At 41.0% G+C, this 19907-nt stretch overlaps 1 protein-coding gene across 3 annotated transcripts in view; it reads left to right on the forward strand.

Moving 5' to 3' along the window:
* Positions 1 to 19907, forward strand: part of Gmps (guanine monophosphate synthase) — a 50219-nt gene that overhangs the window by 12566 nt on the left and 17746 nt on the right. For all 3 annotated transcript variants that reach the window (XM_050147526.1, XM_050147525.1, XM_050147527.1), the window contains 4 exons: positions 9283 to 9464; positions 13488 to 13602; positions 17190 to 17287; positions 19629 to 19732. In XM_050147526.1, the coding sequence (XP_050003483.1) occupies positions 9283 to 9464; positions 13488 to 13602; positions 17190 to 17287; positions 19629 to 19732 (499 nt within the window). The remainder of the gene's footprint in view (positions 1 to 9282; positions 9465 to 13487; positions 13603 to 17189; positions 17288 to 19628; positions 19733 to 19907) is intronic.

Raw genomic sequence — 19907 nt, forward strand, 5'->3', positions numbered from 1 at the left:
GCGGAAGCGGCCCCCGCGGCGGTGGGCGTCGAGTTCCAGCTTAGTGGCGACCTGGCCTTGGGCTCCGCTTCTTGAGGACGCCAAGGCCCTTCAGCCGCAGGGCAGGATCGGGGCCTCGCGTGCGGCTGTCGCACTGGGCTGGCCTGTGGTCTTCTAACCCGCTAGGGTGAGGGCCTCTGTGTTTCCCGCTGCCGTGGGGCCCTAGCGAGCCCCGCCGAATGCAGCCTCTGTTCCTGGTCCCAGGTGTGCTCTGCCGCCGTCCGGTTCTCCCGCCATCCCGGAGGGAGATGCCGTGTGGCCGTTCCTGCGCACCCTGCCTCGTGATCTACGTGCTAGTTTTAGGGGGCCCGTTTTCCCGCTTCTGGGGTCTCTTCCTGCCGGGCGAGGTCTCCCTGGTGCTGGAAAAGTTGACTAACTGCGTGAGCCAAAACGCGGGAGCGTTGGGACGTTGATGCATTTCTTGTTGCCTCCAACTCCCAGCCTTATTAGACCCTTTTTCGCCCAACCTCGTTATTGGCCCCCTTTCCCTTCCTACTTAAAGTCGTCTTTGGCCTGGAGATATTTATGACGTTCACAAAGCCAGTTTTGTCAGCGGGAAACTGCACTATTGAAATACCATTTACTTTAGCTCGGTGTACATCACCCTCTGCGTTGTTGTGGCCTAGCTATAGGACACTGGTTGCATTTCCCTTAGGGGGTGTATGAAATTCCAAACTTTGGAGTGGGGATCAAGCATAATTTCAGTACTGTTCCAAAGATGGAGCTTGAGTGTCGCAACTTTGTGAATGGTTGTTTAATACTTAATAACCATTCACAACCTGCCTTGAACAAATGAAGAAACGTCGTGAGGAAGCACCTGTCGTGCTCTGAAGAGTTAATCTCATCATATACTTAGGTATATGTATACGGTACATTTGTTTTCAATTTGGAACCTTAAAACTCAGGGAAAGAGTGCGTCTTTATGGCGCACGAATCCGCAGAGGTATTAGAAGAACACAGGGCTACTTCCCAAGCTTTGAGAAATACCTGGTGCCATCGAGAAGGGTGTTTCCATGAAAGTAAGCCACACCAGAAAGTTAATGCCAGTTTTCAACTTATCTAAACAGTATGAGCATTTTTTTTTCAACTTTCTGATCATTGTGATGTATTTCAGGGTCACGTTGAGGGGGGAGCAGCTGACAACTTGACTAACTACAGCCCCAGGTGATGAATGCTCTCTCCTGTTCCCTGTGGACACTGCATGCACACTGGGTATACATATTACATGCAGGCAATACATACAGCCTTATACAGAATTTAAAAATTTAAAAAACAAACTAATTTTTAGGCCGGGCAGTTAGAATTAACTGTCACAGATGGTATCCCAGTCCCTTCATGGTAGGAACAAGAGCATCAGCCGAAGACCAGCCTCCTACATGTACAGACTTTTCAATTTTGTTCAAAAAGATGTTTGAGAGTTCTGCCTGCATTTATGAGCCTGCGTGTCCATGGACGACCAGAAAAGGACACTGGATCCTCTTGGGCTGGAATTAAGTTGTGAGCTGCCACGGGGATGCTGAGAATTGAACCTGTGTTCTCTTAAAGAGCAGCCAATGAGATCGCTGAGCTCTCTCTCCAGTCCATTTTTTAAACTTTTAGAAACTCTGTTATTTTATGTAAATGGGTATTCTGGTTGGCTTTTTGTATCTGGGAAGATGGAACTCAGCTGAGAAAATGCTGGCCACATTCCTGTAGGCAAGTCTGTGGGGCAATGTTTTTATGTGCCCACCAGAAGAGGGCGTTGGATTGCTTGGGACTGAAGTTACCAACAAGTTGTGAGATGCTTACCCCAACATGACCTTGAAATAAAATAGAGCTAATTCGCCGCCTTAAACTCAGCCCTGGACCAGTGGTCCTTGATTGTGTAAAACAGCGTGGGGAGCAAGCAGAGTTCTTCTGTGGTTCTGCTTCAGTTCCAGCTTCCTCCCCAAATTCTTTGATGATGGACTACCACTGTAAGCTGAAGTCAACCCTTTCCTAGTTGCTTTTGGTCAAAGTATTTTATCATACACAGCAGTGAAAGCTAAGAAGCTAGTATTTTGTCTGCGTGTATGTTTGTTTGCATTCCCTTAGATGTTTGGTGCCAGTGGAGACTAGAGGAGGGTATGGTATCCTCCGAACTGGAGTTACAGGTGGTTGTGAGCCACAATGTGGATTTTGGAAACTGACCTGGATCTCTGGAAGAACAGCCAGTGCTTTTCTTAATGGTGGAGACATCTCTCCAGCCCTAACGTGTTGGATTTTGGAGACAGGGTTTCACACTGTAGTCCAGACTTGCTTGGAAATCATGGCAGTCCTCCAGCCCCAGTCTCTTGAATACTGGACTGGGATTAGGAGTGTAAGTCACTGCACTCAGTTTACCCCTTATAGCTTAAAAAAATTGATTTGTTTTATGTATATGAGTGCGAGATCGGCGTGCACGTCTTTATGACAGAAGAGGACATTGGATCCCACTGTTGTGAGCCACCATGTGGTTGTTGGGAACTGAACTCAGGACCTCTGCAAGAGCAGCCAGTGCTCTTAACCTCTGAGCCATCTCTCCAGCCTTTTTTTTTTTTAAATAACTTTTTAGTTTACTTGGTACAGGTAAAAAATAAAAAAGTAATATGGGCTTAGGTTCCAAAAAGCCCTCTATGAACCAAGTGAAAGTGCCTTTAGAGTGGGCCAAATTTTCACGGGGGGGGGGGGGGGGTGAGGGCTTTTGTAGGTATGTGCCCATACAATCATAATTCAGTAGGGTCTTTTTCCCCTAATCCTTGTACATAGTTTAAACCGTGATGGGGGAGGAACTCAAAGCCGTGACTATGCTAGCTCCCCCCTCCCCCCTTTCTTTCACTTTCCCTCCTGTTTTGTGTGAGATAGCATTTCACTCTGTAGCACTGGCTGTCCTGGAACTCAGCTCTGTAAATCAGGCTGGTCATGAACATAGAGATCTGCCTGTCTCTGCCTCCCAAGTGCTGGGATTACAGGCATGAGCTACTACCTGGCTCCTTTTCATTTTTTTTTTTTTTTGTTGTTGTTCAGTTTCTCTTATATCTTGTGTATGAATTGTGTAGACTTTTTACTTTGGAGAGGTGTGAAGGGAGAGGGCCTCGTGTAGCTCAGGTTGTCCTTAAATTCCTCCTGCCTTCACTTGCTGAATGTTGTGCTACAATCTGCTGATTTTTTAAAACTTCTTTGGATATAGCTCTGGATGCTTTCCCCACTATAATAAATACAGTCATTAAAAACATGTCTGAGTTGTTATTGACATACAACAGTGCTACCGGTTTTACACAGGTAACAGCGCCTGGCTACAGGTGCTCGGCAAGTGGTTGATGAGATGATTTTTACTGTATGTGCATATGCTAGACCAATAACGAGCTTCTCACATTCCAGGCAAGTACCATCTACTGAGCCCCATCTTCCTCTGTTTCTCCTGCTTCTCTTCTTGTCTCACAACCCCTTCTCTTAACCCCAGGTCTTGCACATGTTAGTGAGGTAAACCTTAGCCCAGAATTGGGATTTTGTATCAAGCAAACTGGCTCTTAGATTTGAGTTGGCTCTGTTAATGATTCCGACATAGAACTTCCCTATCGAATGTCATTGAAAACTGAGGGTGGTAGTTACTCATTGTGATAGCATCTTTTGGTTTGTGAGGTGGTTGATAGTTTGGAATTTTTTTAATTGAAATTTTTATTAAGATGAGATTTGTTATGTAGTAACCTGTACAGATCTTGGCGAGTATATAGGTTGAATGTTGACAGTGTGTGTCACCACCACCATCCCAGTCATCCATCGTTCATGGATATTACCATCGTAGTGTTGCCTGTAGAATCAGTCATGGAGTGGTTGCCGCTGCCCTCACTCAGTGCAGAGCATTGTTAAATGTGGTGATGTATATACCAGTGGTTTGCTTTTTAATGTGTGGGTGTTGTCTGCATGAGTATCTGCACTGCACGTGTGCCTGGTGGTCATGGAGGCCAGAGGAGGGTCTTGATTCCCTGAAACTAGAGATGCAATTGATTGTGAACTGCCATGTAGGTACTGGGAATTGAATCCGGGTCCTGTGGAGGGACTGAGCCATCTCTGTAAACCCCGTTCCTATTTATTATTGTGTTTTCCCCCCCAATGTATATGTATCTCAGAATTTGTCTTGTCCATTCACAATTTGATAACCATTGGATTTTTCTGCTTAGTTTTTGTGGATATAGGCGTTCATATTTCTTTTGGATTAATACCAAGAGTTGAACTGTTTGATCAGGGTAATTTTTAGTAGGTTTTGATACTTCCCATTTCCCAGATTGGGATGTAGAGGTTACAGTGCTTAAAAGATGCACATCTTGGCATGTGTAGCAATTCAGCGTTGGTTATTTTTTTAGGCTGAGTCCCACTAGCATGGACTGCATTTTTGTTGAGGACAGCTTTGAACTCCTGTTCGTCTTGCCTACACCTCCCAAGTGCTAGGATTATTTATAGGTGTGTGCTACTATACCTGGCTAAACAAAGATTTAAAAACAAAACAAAAAACTCGGAAGCTAGGTGTGGTGATGATCATGCAGATAGTCTCAGCATATAGATTGCACATTTAATAAGGTTGGTATTTTGTTTTGGGACAAGGTTTAACATAGCCCTGGATAGCCTGCTATATAGCTGAGGATGACCCTGAAGGACCGAGCCACTTGCTTCCATCACCCTGTGTATCAGAAAGTTCTGTTTATGCCATACTGGGGATATGCTGTACTGGAGATTAAATCCAAGGTTTCTGCATCCCAGGCAAGAGCTCTACCAACTAAGCCTCATCCCTAGCACCTAGGTTGGTTTTGTTTTTAAGCAAAATAAAAGCTGTTTTCAGTTATTTAAATGACACTTTCTCAGCTTATCTGTCGGGCTTATTACCCTATGGAGTATGGGATTTCCTGCGTTTGTTAGGTTTACCTCTCGAAGTTATAGTCCCTCTAAGTGATTCCTCCTTTCTGATGTCTTTCTTTCCTTAGTTAGCCTCTTAGTAAGAAAGAAAGAAACTAAAGTATGCATTACATTTTTATGTTCAAAGCTAAAGAATCAGTGTGTGATGGGGCCGGAGATATGGCTCAGCTCTAAAGAACTTTCGCTGACTGCTCTCCTAGAGGACCCATGTTCTATTCCTAGTAGCCACATGACAGCTCACAAGTGGATAAAATCTTGTCCTCTTCTGATCTCCTCAGGCACTGGGCATGCACATGGTGCACATATGTCTATCTATGCAGGAAACACTCTGACACATATTTTAAAAAATTAAAAGGAAAAAAAGAATTCAGTGATATATATATATATATATATATATATATATATACACAAAAGACCAGGTTAACAAGCCACACCCACAAAGTCTCACCAACAGGACTGACTAAACAAGACCTGAGAATGACAAGGAAAACATCAATAGACATGTTAACTCCTGAAGCCTCCGCCTCAGACAAAGACCTACAGGCAGCCAAGGAATTCGGAAAGCAGGAGAAATAGTCTTACTTAGGGAAGAGCACACAAATTTGCCCTGAAAACATACATACAAATACATACAAATTACATTACATGGACTAAGCAGATTGTATTCATGTATTTAGGGACACACACACACACACACATAACAAGAAAAGACCATTAATTTGAAAGAGAGCAAGGGAATACATGGGAGGATTTGGAAGGGAAGTAGGAAATGAAATAATCTTAAAAATAAATTATTTTTTATTTTTATTTCATGTGTGTTCATGGTTTGCCTGTATGTAAGTGTAAAAGTGTTGGATTCCTTGAAATTAGAGTTACATACACAAGTGTGAGCTGCCTGTTGGGTTCTGGGAATTGAATTCAGGGCCTCTGGAAGTGCTCTTAACCACTGAACCATTTCTCCAGCCTCTTAAAAATAAATTATTAAAAAAGACAAGGTCACAGAGTTCACTATAAACATTCTCTACAGTTTTGACTAAATTGTATATTTTTCGTTTATATAATTATGAAAAGCAGAATGAAAATCTTTTTCAGAAAGGCATTTGATACGTTTGTATTTTTTAAACAATGCTGTGGATCAAACCAAGGGCTTCATGTGTACTAGGCAAAGTACTATAGCACTACACAATATAGTGATTTTCTTCAATGTTAACTATGACATAATAGTTAGCTATAGCCACAGGGATGGTTATTAACAGTCATAAAAATAAGGAAGTTAATACTGTGTTCTTTGTTCAGAAATTTGTGGGCCACCTTTCATGTCTATCTCCACTTTATCTTGTCTGTTCTGATGCTAGTAATTTCTTGATGGTCCCTTAGTGGCGGCAAAAGTACAAGAGCCAAGTGAAACATTATGACTGCTTAGGGCTCAGCACAGTATGGTTTCTGCTCTTAAGACATTGGCCAGGCCGGGCGGTGGTGGCGCACGCCTTTAATCCCAGTACTTGGGAGGCAGAGGCAGGCGAATCTCTGAGTTTGAGGCCAGCCTGGTCTACAAGAGCTAGTTCCAGGACAGCTAGAACCATTACACAAGGAAACCCTGTCTTGAAAAACAAAACAAACAACAACAAAAGCACAGGTGAAGAACCTAATGGTCCTTGGACTCCTGACATCTGGGGTTTCTGGCAGAGCAGCAGATAATCTTGACCACTGAGCTATCTCTCTAACCCCTCCTTTGTTTTCTTATAACAACAAACATATATTAAGGGTTGGAGAGATGGCTCAGTGTGGAAAATGCTTGCCACACAAGTGTGAGGACCCGAGTTCCGATCTCCAGAATCTACTGACTCCTGCAAGTTATCCTCTGACTATCCATGCACTGTGGCATGTGCTTGTGTGTGTAACCCATACACAAAATAACTACAGAAATGTAATTAGTAATTTGTTAAAATAATTGCAGTAGAAGCCCATGCATTATGTACTCTGATAAAGGAGGTAACGATAAGGATCCCAGAGCCTATGTAATGTTCTAGTTGCTGTACTGAATGTCTGCTGTCTTGTTTTTTTCTTAGCAACATCATTTCCTAAAGCTCTTCATTCATTATGTAAGAGGAACAACTGTGTTGCTATCAACTACAGTTAGAATCATACGAATAAGCTAAAACACACGAGGGCACACTATAACCCTTCAAGCAGATCCAGACAGGTTTGTCTAGACAGATTTTTGTGTGGATATGCCTTCAGTTCACTGTAGCTGAGGATGACCTTGAATTAATGATCTGCAGCTATAAGGTACCTGCAGAGCTTTGCTGTATATCTGCAGAGTACTGGAATTAAAGACTTGTGAATTATTCCATGAATAATTAACTGGAATAGTTTTTGCAATATGTTAAAATTTTGAAAATCTGGTTACTAAACCGAACTTGAATGCTTTGTCTGAAGGGACTGTGAATAATACAGAGTTGAAAGGGAAAGAACTTGCTTCCCGCTCTGGGCGGCTGTCCTCTGCATTACCTTATTGTTGAAAACCTTGATAGGAAAGTTCAGGTTCTGTCTTCCGTGTCATACAGTTCACAAGCTGCCCCATCTCCAGTTTCTGATGCCATGACCAGTTACAGCCTTCCTTTCTGAGTCTGCTGTAAGTGGTGATTAGTCACCACTTCGTCTCCCACTGATAAGCCTGGAGGACATTTTATAAATACAGACACAGCCAAAAGAGATGAAAGTGCATCATGGATGTCAAAATCCACTTATACCTTGGCTTTTGATGAAATGTACTCTTTGAACTTTTATTCAGGCTGCATTAAGATGGGGTCATATTGTTTGTTTGTTTCCAAGATAGAGTTTCTCTTTGTAGTGTTGGCATCCTGAAACTTGCTCTGTAGCCCAGGCTGGCTTCAGACTCACAGAAATCTGCCTGTCTCAGCCTCCTCAGTGCTAGGATTAAAGGCACGTGCCGCCACTGCCCCAGCTGATTGGGTCAGACTGTAAATGCAGTGGTTAATGTTCTGAGTTAGATATGTCTATTGCAAAAGATTTTAGTTAAAGGGAAACTGGCCATCCTTGCGCTGTAGCAGAAGGCTTTAACCACCTTATTAATATGTTTCTCAGAGCAGTGCTGTGTCTGTTGGGGCAATCATGGCTTACTGTCTAGAGGAAGCACCAGTATGAATGCTGGTTTAAGAGGCAGAGGTCAGGACTGCTAGCATGGCTTTCTGCATGTCTGTACACAAAGCATGGCTGTCTGCCTGTCTGTACACAAAGCATGGCTGTCTGCATGTCTGTCTGCCTGTCTGTACACAAAGCATGTCTGTCTGCCTGTCTGTACACAAAGCATGGCTGTCTGCATGTCTGTACACAAAGCATGACTGTCTGCATGTCTGTACACAAAGCATGACTGTCTGCATGTCTGTCTGCCTGTCTGTACACAAAGCATGACTGTCTGCCTGTCTGTACACAAAGCATGGCTGTCTGCCTGTCTGTACACAAAGCATGGCTGTCTGCCTGTCTGTACACAAAGCATGGCTGTCTGCCTGTCTGTACACAAAGCATGACTGTCTGCATGTCTGTATGCCAAGCATGACTGTCTGCCTGTCTGTACACAAAGCATGGCTGTCTGCCTGTCTGTACACAAAGCATGGCTGTCTGCCTGTCTGTACACAAAGCATGGCTGTCTGCATGTCTGTACAGAAAGCATGACTGTCTGCAGGTCTGTATACAAAGCATGACTGTACACAAAGAATGTCTGTACATAAACGACTGTCGGCATCACTACATAAAGCACACTGGCAAGAGTGAGCACTCACATGTGTCCACCTTTGGTTGTGTATTAACATCTTCCACATAAAAGAATTTCTGAGTCCATAGCATAAAAATGCAGCGTAAGTTAACATTTCTGTCTGGTTTTGGAACTAACAATGACCCCCGTTTTTTAAAATGGTATAATTAAAACAATTATTTTGTGTATGTGAAGTCACAGCGTGCCACAGTGTGCGTGTCAGAGGTCAGAGGACAACTTGGTTTTTTGTTTTTTTTTTGAGACAGGGTTTCTCTGGGTAGCAGCTCTAGCGGTCCTGAAACTCACTTTGTAGACCAGGCTGGCCTGGAACTCACAGAGATCCTCCTGCATCTGCCTCCCAGGTGCTTGGATTAAGGGTGTACACCACCACCACCTCCCAGCCCAGAGGAAAATTTTTAGGAATTACTTCTCTGCTGCTGTGTAGGCCTCAGGATCAAATTCAGGTCCTCAGGCTATAAGTCTTTTCCTGCTGAACCAATTTACTAGTCCTAAGTAATACAATTTTTGTTAATAAGAGTTTCTGTTTGTTTTACTTGTAGCCAGAGAACGCTGGAGGAGACCTTAAGGATGGCTGTCACCAATACGAAGGAGCTGTTGTCATTCTGGATGCTGGGGCTCAGTATGGGAAAGTCATCGACCGGAGAGTACGGGAGCTCTTTGTGCAGTCTGAAATCTTCCCCCTGGAAACACCAGCCTTCGCCATAAAGGAGCAAGGATTCCGGTAGCCTTTGACTAATGTCTCTAGAAGATTGAGTTTAGATTTTGGATATTTTATGATTAGTTTACTTGAACATTGTGGATTTCTCTTTCTTTCTTTCTTTCTTTCTTTCTTTCTTTCTTTCTTTCTTTCTTTTTTTAATAAAAACCCAACATAGTATTTTAAGAAATTTCTTAAAGCTTTGATTTGGAATTTGAAAGGAATAACTTGTACTTTTGATTGAAAAGATTGCCTTGATGCCTTATTTTTTTTGTTTTAGTGATGCTGGGGAGTTTGCCTTGATTTTCATTATAGAGCTAGCAGTGCTGCTTGAGTAGTTTATATTTTATAGGATTCGTGGGTCAGAGTTAGATGTGATTCTAGTGGTCATTTGTTCATTGTCCCTATAGCATAATCAAAAGACAAATGTACAAATAGTTGGTAGAGGAGCTGAAAGGGAGGAAGTATTTCTGTAGGAAGTCTCTTTTGTTTCTAACCCTGAAAGACTAGTTGTTAAAGGACAAAAACTTTGCTAAGGCAGATAGGGCTGGTTCATCATATTCCCAGGGTAGCCAATGTAGGGCTGTCTTCCAAGTGTGTTGAGTGTGGTGAACAACTACACTATTGATCTGTAGAGACAAAGGATCTGTGTGCTTTCCAGCCCTCCTGTGTATTAATCACACTGCTGGAGGGCTGCAGCTAGGGTATCAGACCCCTAGGGCGATGTTAGGACTCAACAGCGGTGAATAACAGGTGTCTGCAGTTCTTCAACTTCAGAGTTTCTCTCAGTTAGGGAGTCTGCTCTGCTCCTGACAATTGCCTCCCTGGGTCTTCTCTCAGACAGGGCTTGTGGCAAGTCAGACTGAAGCTTCCTGACCTGTAGGTGTTTACTTACCCCAGTTTCCCAGCCTAGGTCTGTTACTTATTCATTTGTGTACTCAATTATTTATTGTGTGTGAGTTCTGGCACATGCTTACCACAGTGTGTGTGGAGGTCAGGACAAGCCTTAAAGGTAGTTGATTCTTTCCTTGGGCTAGGCTATCATCGAGGGAATTCAGGTCACCAGGCAAGTTCTTAGGCTTTCCTAGTTGTCCCTCCGCCCCCGCCCGCCCCCCCAATACAGCTTTCTCTATGAAGCCCTGGTTGACCTAGAACTCCCTTTGTAGACCAGGCTGACCCCAAACTTAGAGATCCTGCCTGCCTCTGCCTCCTGAGTGCTGGGATTAAAGCCATGCACCACCACCACCACTGTGCTAGCTCAGTAGTCAAATTTTTGACAGGAGAAAACTCAGTACTTTAACCCAATGACCTTTAACTCATGACCCTCCTGCCTCTTTCTTAAGTGTTAGGGATTCAGGCATATACCATCTTATCTTTGTTTACCCGTTTACTACCCTTTTATTTATTTATTTTATATGTATATGTGTTTGCGCTACATATGTGCACCTCTGTACATCCCTGGTGCTCCTGGATCAGATAGATCCCTTGGACCTGGAGTTCCAGATGGTTGTGAGCCATAATGTGCTGGGAACCGAGCCCTGGTTCCTAGAAGAGCAGTCAGTGCTCTTTAACCGTTGAGCCAATTCTCAACCCTCAGAGCTGCTTTCTTTCTTTTTTTGAATTTAAAATAATTATTTCAAATAATAAATTCTGATCACAGTTCTTCCTCTTCTTCAGCTCTTCCAAATCCTCCCCAGTCATTCAACTCCACACCTTCCTCTTCTCTCTCTTTAGGAAAAATAAAACAAACAAAAAGCAATTTTAAAAAAAGAAAGAAAAAGCAAGAGAAGCACAGAGATACACAGACACAAAAAGGCTCAGAACCCACAAAAACAAAGGTGGAAACTATGATATATAAGCAAAGGAACAGGAAGGTTAAAAAGCCCAAACAAAGTAATATGAGACTTTAAAAAAAAACCACCAAAATTACCACTGAGTTCATTTTGTGCTGGCCATCTGCTGCTGGGCTTGGAGCCTGTCCTTATGTGTGCTTTGAATACCTGGTGAGACTCCATTGGAGAAACTAAGTTTTCCTTTGTAAGCAGTTGTCTGTTGGAGGCAACTTCTCGACGAGGGATGGGAGATAAGGCTCACTTCTCCTCCCTGCTCTGGGATCCCATCTGGTTTTGACCTGAGTGGGTCCTGTGTCTGGAAGGTATTGTTTCTTCGCTGTCATCTAGCCCTCTTGTCATCTTTCTGCATAGCTCCCTGAGCCCCGGGGAGGGATTTGATGGAGACATCCAGTTTAGAATAAAACTGATTTTCTTTTTTTTCTTTTGTTCTGTGGCATAGGTATTTTATCATTGTGACTTATATTATTTTGATCCTTCCTGCTGGAAGTTCTATTTGCCTTTTTTTCTTTTTCTTTTTTTTTTTTTTTTCTTTTTTTGAGACATGATCTCACTATGTAGCTATGACTATCCTATCCTGGAACTCACTATGTAAACCACGATGATTTTGAATTCACAAAGATCCAGTTGCCTCTCACTGCTGGGGTTAAAGGCCTGTGCCACACTCAGCTTGACTGTTCTTTTAGTTAGCTTTGTCTCATGAGAAACATATTGACCGCTTTTTGTTTATAACCGTCACTTGCATGATGCATGTAACTTGTTGGACCTCGTAACAAGCAAGCAAAATAACAAGGGTAGTTAATATAAGACTCAGAAAATGTGGTTAACTAGAGTTACTGAGACTTTTCATTAATTGGCTTAACTACTCCTGGAGTTTTATCCTTTATTGAATCTGTTTTTTTCTCATTTGTTTTCTATTTAAAACTACTAAGATTCTTACAGCCTGAAGTTATTTAATAGACTAAAATAGATTAATGAAGGATCTTGGGCACCGTGGTTATTGATTGGTTGACAGGTCTCACTCTGCAGCTCTAGTGATTACCTAATAGAACTAAATATGGAGCTGGCAAGATGACTCATCAGGTAAAGGTGTTTTGCTTGCTTTTCAGTCGTGATGACCTGAATTCTCTGTAGGGTTAGCTTCTGATTTGCACAAGCGCTGTGGGATCTCCAACTCCCACCCATCATGCACATGCACGAAATTCAAAAACTAGAAAACAAAAATTTAAGCATTATTGAGATCCTTGAGTGTCTGATTATTAAGTATGCTTGCTTCCCCTGACCCTCTTCCTCTGGGGTGCTAGGACCTTTTATAAGCTGGGCAAGTGCTCTGCCACTGGGCAAGCACTACCATTAAGGATCTAGGCTTTAGTTGTATCTTAGAGAATTATAGAATTAGGTTATAGATTTTAGTGCTATACCAAACTTTTTCCCCCTCCAATCTTTATATGTTATAATACCAAATATCATTATATACTCTGTCACTAAGATTATTTTATATATTTCGTTCCTAATGCCCTTGTTTACAGATTTTGTTTTGTTTTCCCCTGCTTCTTGTTAGATAAGATACTCCTGTGTAGGCCTCTTTGGCATCCAACCACGACCTTCCTGCATTAGCTTCTCAGGTGCTGAGATTACAGACGAGCACCGCCATGCCTGCTTATTTCTGATTGTAGCCTTCCTTTCAGAGTCCTGCAGGAGTAAATGCTTAATGTCTAGCTACTCGTGGCGCTGTGTGCCTGTTATCCCAGTACTCATGAAGCTGGTAGATGGTGAATTTCATGCTGGTTTTGGCAACATAGTGAGACTGTCCCAAAAAATTCCAAATCAAAACAAACCAAATAATGATAAAAAAGTCAACTTTAGTTTTTTACTCTTCCCCCAAGGAAATACATGTAAACCTGAATTTCTTATGATAATCCCACACCTGAAACATTCTTAAATTTTTAGAGTGGACACTGAAGGCTAGATAAGATGTGTCACTGGTCAGGTGAGGAATGTATGTTTTTACTACTAATACCACTCCTAAATTAATACTCAGAATGCTTTGTTGCAAATTGTAACTTAGCTAAATTAGATGACAGTACTGGACTAACTTTTAAGACCTGGGCATATGGGACAAAATGGGACAGATGTTGAGGATGTTAATTAAAGACTGGCAGTCACATTCTGTACTGACTCCTCTTTGAATCCACAGGGCTATTATCATATCTGGAGGACCTAATTCTGTCTATGCAGAGGATGCTCCCTGGTTTGATCCAGCAATATTTACCATTGGCAAGCCCGTTCTTGGAATTTGCTATGGCATGCAGGTACAGTTGCAACTGAGTTTAAAAGTTGACTAAATGTTTTATTCTTGTGATTTAAACACTCTTCGTCTCTTTAAGATAATCAGGGCATATTACTTACTTCTGTCTGTTGATTGCTATACTACGGTGAAGTTGACCTTATAAAGAAACCTGTTTTTAAGTAGCTAGATTAGTTAAGAAACCAACATCCATATGTGTCCGTCTGTCTGTCTGTCTGAGACAGGGTCTCACAATGTATCCCTGGCTGGCCTAGAACATGTTATGTAAACCAGGTTAACCTGAGCTCATAGAGATATCTCTGCCTCTCCCTCCCCAAGTGCTAGGGTTGAAGGTGTGCACTACTATGCCCCACCATTGTCCATATTTTTTATTAAGCTATGTATTTTTCCTCTGCCCTCCTCCCTTCCTCCCCCTTCCCCTTCTAGCATCTCCCATGATCCCCACGCTCCCAATTTACTCAGGAGATCTTGTCTTTTTCTACTTCTCATGTAGATTAGATCCATGTATATTTCTCTCAGAGTTCTCATTGTTGTCTAGGTTCTCTGGGGTTGTGAATTGTAGGCTGATTTTTCTTTGCTTTATGTCTAAAAGCCAGCCACTTATGAGTAAGTACAGATTATATTTGTCTTTCTGGGTCTGGGTCTCACTCAATATAATGCTTTCTAGATCCATTCAATTGCCTGCAAATTTTGAGATGCCATTATTTTTCTCCACTATGCAGTACTCTGTTGTGTAAATATACTACAATTTCCTTATCCATTCTTTGGTCAAGGGGCATTTAGGTTGTTTTCAGGTTCTGGCTATGACAAATAAAGCTGCTATGAACATAGTTGAGCACATATTCTTGTGTTATGATTGAGCATCCTTTGGGTATATACCCAAAAGTGGTATTGCTGGGTCTTGGAAGGTTGTTTCCTAATTATCTGAAAAATCACCATGTTGACTTTCTCTTGTTTCTCCTAGCCACTTTCATTTGATCTTGTGTTGTGTTCTCCTTTTTGGCCATTTCAGCCATTTGCCAGACAAGTACACTATCACTGATTATGATAACAGGTAGTGTTAAGCCAAAATATGCTAAGATCTCATTTATCAAAAAAGCAGTTTTACTTATCAAAATCTAAGGGAAAAGAAACATAAAGCCAATAAAATTTTAAAAGTTACCCTTTATGGTTATAAGCGAAAAGATGATCACATTATGGCATTTAAACATTGTCTTACTTGATTGGATCACCTGGAAACAGAGCTATAAAGCATCCCTGAATAATGTATTACAGCTAGTTGCATTTTTAGTACATCTGTGGAGCTCCCTCTCTCATTCCCCTCTTTTTTCCTGCCTTTCTCCCGCTCCTCTTTCTTTTCCCCACTCTATCCCCTTTTCCTCTCTCTTATCTTGCCTAGGTCCAGAACTTTTTGCTTTGTAGTCCAAACCACCCACAGATGGGTAAACCTCCTGCTAAAGCCTCTGTACTATAATATTTAAACTTAAAAAAAAAATTCTCTCACCCTCTTTTACCATATTAGGGTTCTCTAGAGGGACAGAACTGATAGAATGAGTATATATATTCTGTCTGTCTAGAAAGAGAGAAAAGGGATTCATTAGAGTGGCTTATAGGCTATGGTCCAGCTAGTCCAACAATGACTGTCTCCGAATGGAAAGTCTTGAGAATGCAGTAGTTATTCAGTCCATGACTCTGGATGCTGTAGCTGGACGTCAGTATATCTCAGAATTCCAAAGGAGTAGCTCTGATGCCAGTGAAAGTCAAAAGTTTCTTTCTCCCTTGTCCTTTATATGGGCTGCCAGGAGAAGGTGGGGCCCAGATTTTCTGTGTGTGCACATGTGCAGGGTTCTTCAACCTCAGTTGGCCTGGATTTAAGGTGGGTCTTCCTATGTCAAATGATTCACTAAATTCAAAAATCCTCATGGGCATGCCCAGCAACTTGGTTTTCAGTTCATTCCAGTTGTAGTCAAGTTGACAGTCAAGAATAATTGCCATACCTCCATTTGCTTTTAAAAGCAAATTTTTTAAAACCAAGAAGTTCATAAGTTTTTTTTTTCTTCCCTAAAAATAGCCAAGAGGCTAGAGAGATGGCTCAGTGGTTAAAAGCAGAGCACCTGGGTTTGGTTTCCAGCACCCACAGGATGGTTTACAACCATCACTAACTGCAATTCCAGGGGGTTCACTCCCATTTCTGACCTCCCAGGACACAAGGATGCACATTCAGGCAAAACACTAATACATTAAAAAAAAAAGAGGTTTTTAAAAAAGTCAAGTTAATATATATGACCATCCATTAACATGTTCAGTTTATGGATAAATTGTCAGGGTTTTTTTTTTTTTGTTTTTGTTTGTTTATTTGGTTTATTTATTTATTTATTTATTGACAGGATTTATCTGTGTAACAGTCCTTGCTGTTCTAGAACTCACTCTGTAGACCAGGCTGGCCTTGAACTCACAGATAATCACCTGCCTCTGCCTCCTGAGTGCTGATATTAAAGGCTGCGCCTGGCTATAAATTATTTTCCCTTTTGTCTGTCTTTTGCTTTAACTGTAATGAAGATATTTTTACAGCAAAGGCACAAAATAGTTATTAATAGGTTATTCTGGCCTCAAACTCTTTACTTTGTGGTCAAGAGACTCTTGAACTCTTGATTTTTTTGAATTTATTTTTTTCCAGCTATTGAAAGGGTGAAAATTATTCTTTAATTGCAGGTGAAGTTAAAACAGATTGAGTATACATATTATAGCTGGCTAGTTTTGTGGTTTACAGATAATGTTTGTGTCCTTTATATTATTATTATTGCTACTCCTACTACCTGCACACACACACACACACACACTCCTCCCTTCCTCCCATGGTTTCTCTGCAAACAACAGCCCTGGCCTTCCTGGAACTTGTGTTATGGCCTCAAACTTGGCCTGCCTCTGCTTCTAGAGTGCTGGTTTACAGGTGTGCTCCCCCATGCCTAAATGCTCTTTAAACACAAGACTTCGCTGCACACTGCATTGCCCTTATCTGGTTTTGCCTCTCACAGTAATTCTCTAATTCAGCTGTTCTAACTTGTTTTATCAAAATGGGTCACTTATTTTTCCTTCATGTTTGTTAGGCATCTTTATAGAACTCCTGTGTTAGTGCTATAATTTTTACCCTATGCCTTTTAAATCTCAAAGTACCTTTGCAGGTGGTTTTACATTAATTGTGACTTGAGGGAGTCTCTGTCTCTTTTCTTCCTGAGACAGGGTCTCACTGTGTAGCTCTGGCTGTCCTGGAACTGAACTATGTAGACCAGGCACGGGTTGAGCCCACAAGCTGAAATTCCTCTTTTTAATGTGAATTAAAGTAGACCAGATGGAAGGTCTGTCAGTGTTTAACAGAGATTAGCCTCAGGTCAAATTCCTGGTCAAATTTTGTTATGAATTCATGTCTCTTAATAATTTTACATAGTAATTATAGTTATCTATACTTATTAAACACTTGTTTACTTATATATTTATGGTACAGACAAGAAATTTTGAAAGTAAAGGATATAAATAATTACCTTTAGCATAAAAAGATTTCTATTGATTCATTAACACTCTTTTCTTCAACAGATGATGAATAAGGTTTTTGGAGGCACAGTACATAAAAAAAGTGTAAGAGAAGATGGAGTTTTCAGTATTACTATGGATAATACGTGCTCACTATTCAGGTATTACTTTTTACTTACATTAATTTAATTTTGTGTCCACTCATACATGTATTCTAGGTGCGTGTGTGTGTGTATGTGTGTGTTAGAGAACAGCCTGTGGGAATTGGTTTTCACCTTCATTAGGCTTTATCAGCCTAGCTATCTTGCCAATCCCATGTATTTTATTTATATCTGTGTATATTAAACTATTTGTTATTTTTATTTGTGTGTGTGTGGAGGTCCGAGGATAACTGGGAGTTCGTTTCTACTTCCGCTGTGTGGGTCACAGGGGTCAACCACTTCCCCTTCATGATTAAACACCATTGTTTTTGTTTTTGCCCTAGAGCTCCATCTTAACTACACTTATTTTTTAGGTGTTTTGTGAACAGTTAGGCAATATGTATTTTTTTATAAGGATACAGTCATATATAATTCTTTCTTTCTTTCTTTTTTTTTTTTAAATTGGTTTTTCGAGACAGGGTTTCTCTGCGGCTTTGGAGCCTGTCTGGAATTAGCTCTGTAGACCAGGCTGGTCTCGAACTCACAGAGATCCGCCTGCCTCTGCCTCCCAAGTGCTGGGATTAAAGGCGTGCGCCACCATCGCCCAGCTATATAATTATTTCTTAATGAATATAAGAGGTTATAGAATTTTTATCCAACTGTTTTGATTTTAATGCCTCTTAAGCTTTATTTATTTGTTTACTTAGTATGTGTGTGTGTTTGTGTTTGTGTGTTTGTTTGAATGTGTTCCTTGTATGTGCATAATAGTTAAGACCAGAAGAGGGTGTTGGATCTGCTGGAGATGGAGCTATAAGTGATGTGGGTCCTGGAAGAGAAGAAGTAAGTGCTCTAACCACATACCTGTCGTCACTCTAGCCCCATATCTCCTATTCTTAATCTGAAAATCTTGTTCACTGATTACGTAATAACCTGCATTTTACATATATCTCTATTGTACATATAGCTGCAGATTAGCAGTATCAGTATCATTATTACTGATATGACAATGAATTGTTAAGTCATTGAAATATCTGCTGTAAAGATAAAAACCTCAGAATTTAAATGTTGAAATCACAGTTTTATTACTCTGTAATTTTTTTTGGTTTAAGTTAAGAGTACCGGCTTCATATGCATTTATTAGCTTTAGTTTTCAAGTTTAAAGATTACACTTTTAGGTGTGTGTGTTTGTGCGCGAGCACACTGTGTATGGTGTTGTGTAGGGTGCATGTACACATGTACATATACGTAGAAGCCACAGGAGAATGGTAGATATCCTGTTTTCTGTTCTCTGCTGCATTCCTTTGAGCTAAGTTCTCTGAACTTGGAACTGGACTAGTAGCCAGGAGATACCTGTGACTTTTCCTGTTTACTAACCCACAGGGTTGGGGTTCCTGGTACACATGTGGCTGCAACTGACGTTTTATGGATACTAGGGATTTGAACTTGGAATCTCGTAATTGTTTTAAGCCATCAAACCATCTGTACAGTTTCTAATATTCAATTTTTATTAGTTGCCCTTTTTGAGATTTAATACCCTTTATTATCTATTTATAATTTAATATTATTATTATGTAAATAATTATATATCTATATTTACAAATTCTAATCTCCCATATAGCAAACTTAGCAAACTTATATTTCTAAGAAAAATGACTGTCTTAGGGTTACTCTTGCTGTGATGAAAATGTGAGCAAAGAAACTTGGGGAGAAAAGGGTTTATTTAGCTTAGCTTCCTACATCACTGTTCATGTTCAAGGGAAGTCAGGACAGGAACTCAAGCAGATCAGGGACCTAGAGCCAGGAGCTGATGCAGAAGCCATGAAGGAGTGCTACTTATGGCTTGCTCCTTATGTCTTGTGCACCTTGCTTTCTTATAGAACCCAACACAAACAGCCCAGGGATGGCACCATTTATAATGGGCTGGTCCCTCCCTTATTAATCTCTAGTTAAGACAGTGCCTTACGGGATTATCTACAGTCTTATGGAGGCATTTTCGTAATTGAGGGTCCCTCCTCTTTGATGACTCTAACTTATGTAAGTACAGTGACTTATTAATCTGGTTCTTACTGAGTTATTTCCATCTATCTATCTATCTATCTATCTATCTATCTATCTATCTATCTATCTATCTATCTATCTATCTATCTATCTATCTATCTATATCTATTTGGTTTTTCGAGACAGTGTTTAACTGTAGCTTTGGAGCCTGTCCTGGAACTAGCTCTTATAGACCAGGCTGGCCTCGAACTCACAGAGATCTGCCTGCCTCTGCCTCCCAAGTGCTGGGATTAAAGGAATGTGCCACCACCGCCCAGCTTCTGTTTAATTTTAAAAATCTTTCTTTCTTTTTTCCTATGTTTAGGGGCCTTCAGAAGGAAGAAATTGTTTTACTTACACATGGAGACAGTGTAGACAAAGTAGCCGATGGATTCAAGGTTGTAGCACGTTCTGGGAACATTGTGGCAGGTAAAAGTTCTAAATTTTGCAGATTTCACTTTTAAAAAATTTCAGAGTAATCATGAGTCTGTTTGAGATATTTTTAAGTAATAAGTCTTCTTTTAAATTGTATACTTACATGTTTATTTTCCATTTATTGTGTCTGAGGGTCAGAGGACCACTTAAGGGCTCTTTCCTGCTCCTA

The sequence above is a fragment of the Alexandromys fortis genome, unplaced genomic scaffold (assembly GCF_014885135.2).
Source record: "Alexandromys fortis isolate MF-2015 unplaced genomic scaffold, M_Fortis_MF-2015_v1.1 scaffold_53, whole genome shotgun sequence".
In the NCBI taxonomy this organism is placed as follows: Eukaryota; Metazoa; Chordata; class Mammalia; order Rodentia; family Cricetidae; genus Alexandromys; species Alexandromys fortis.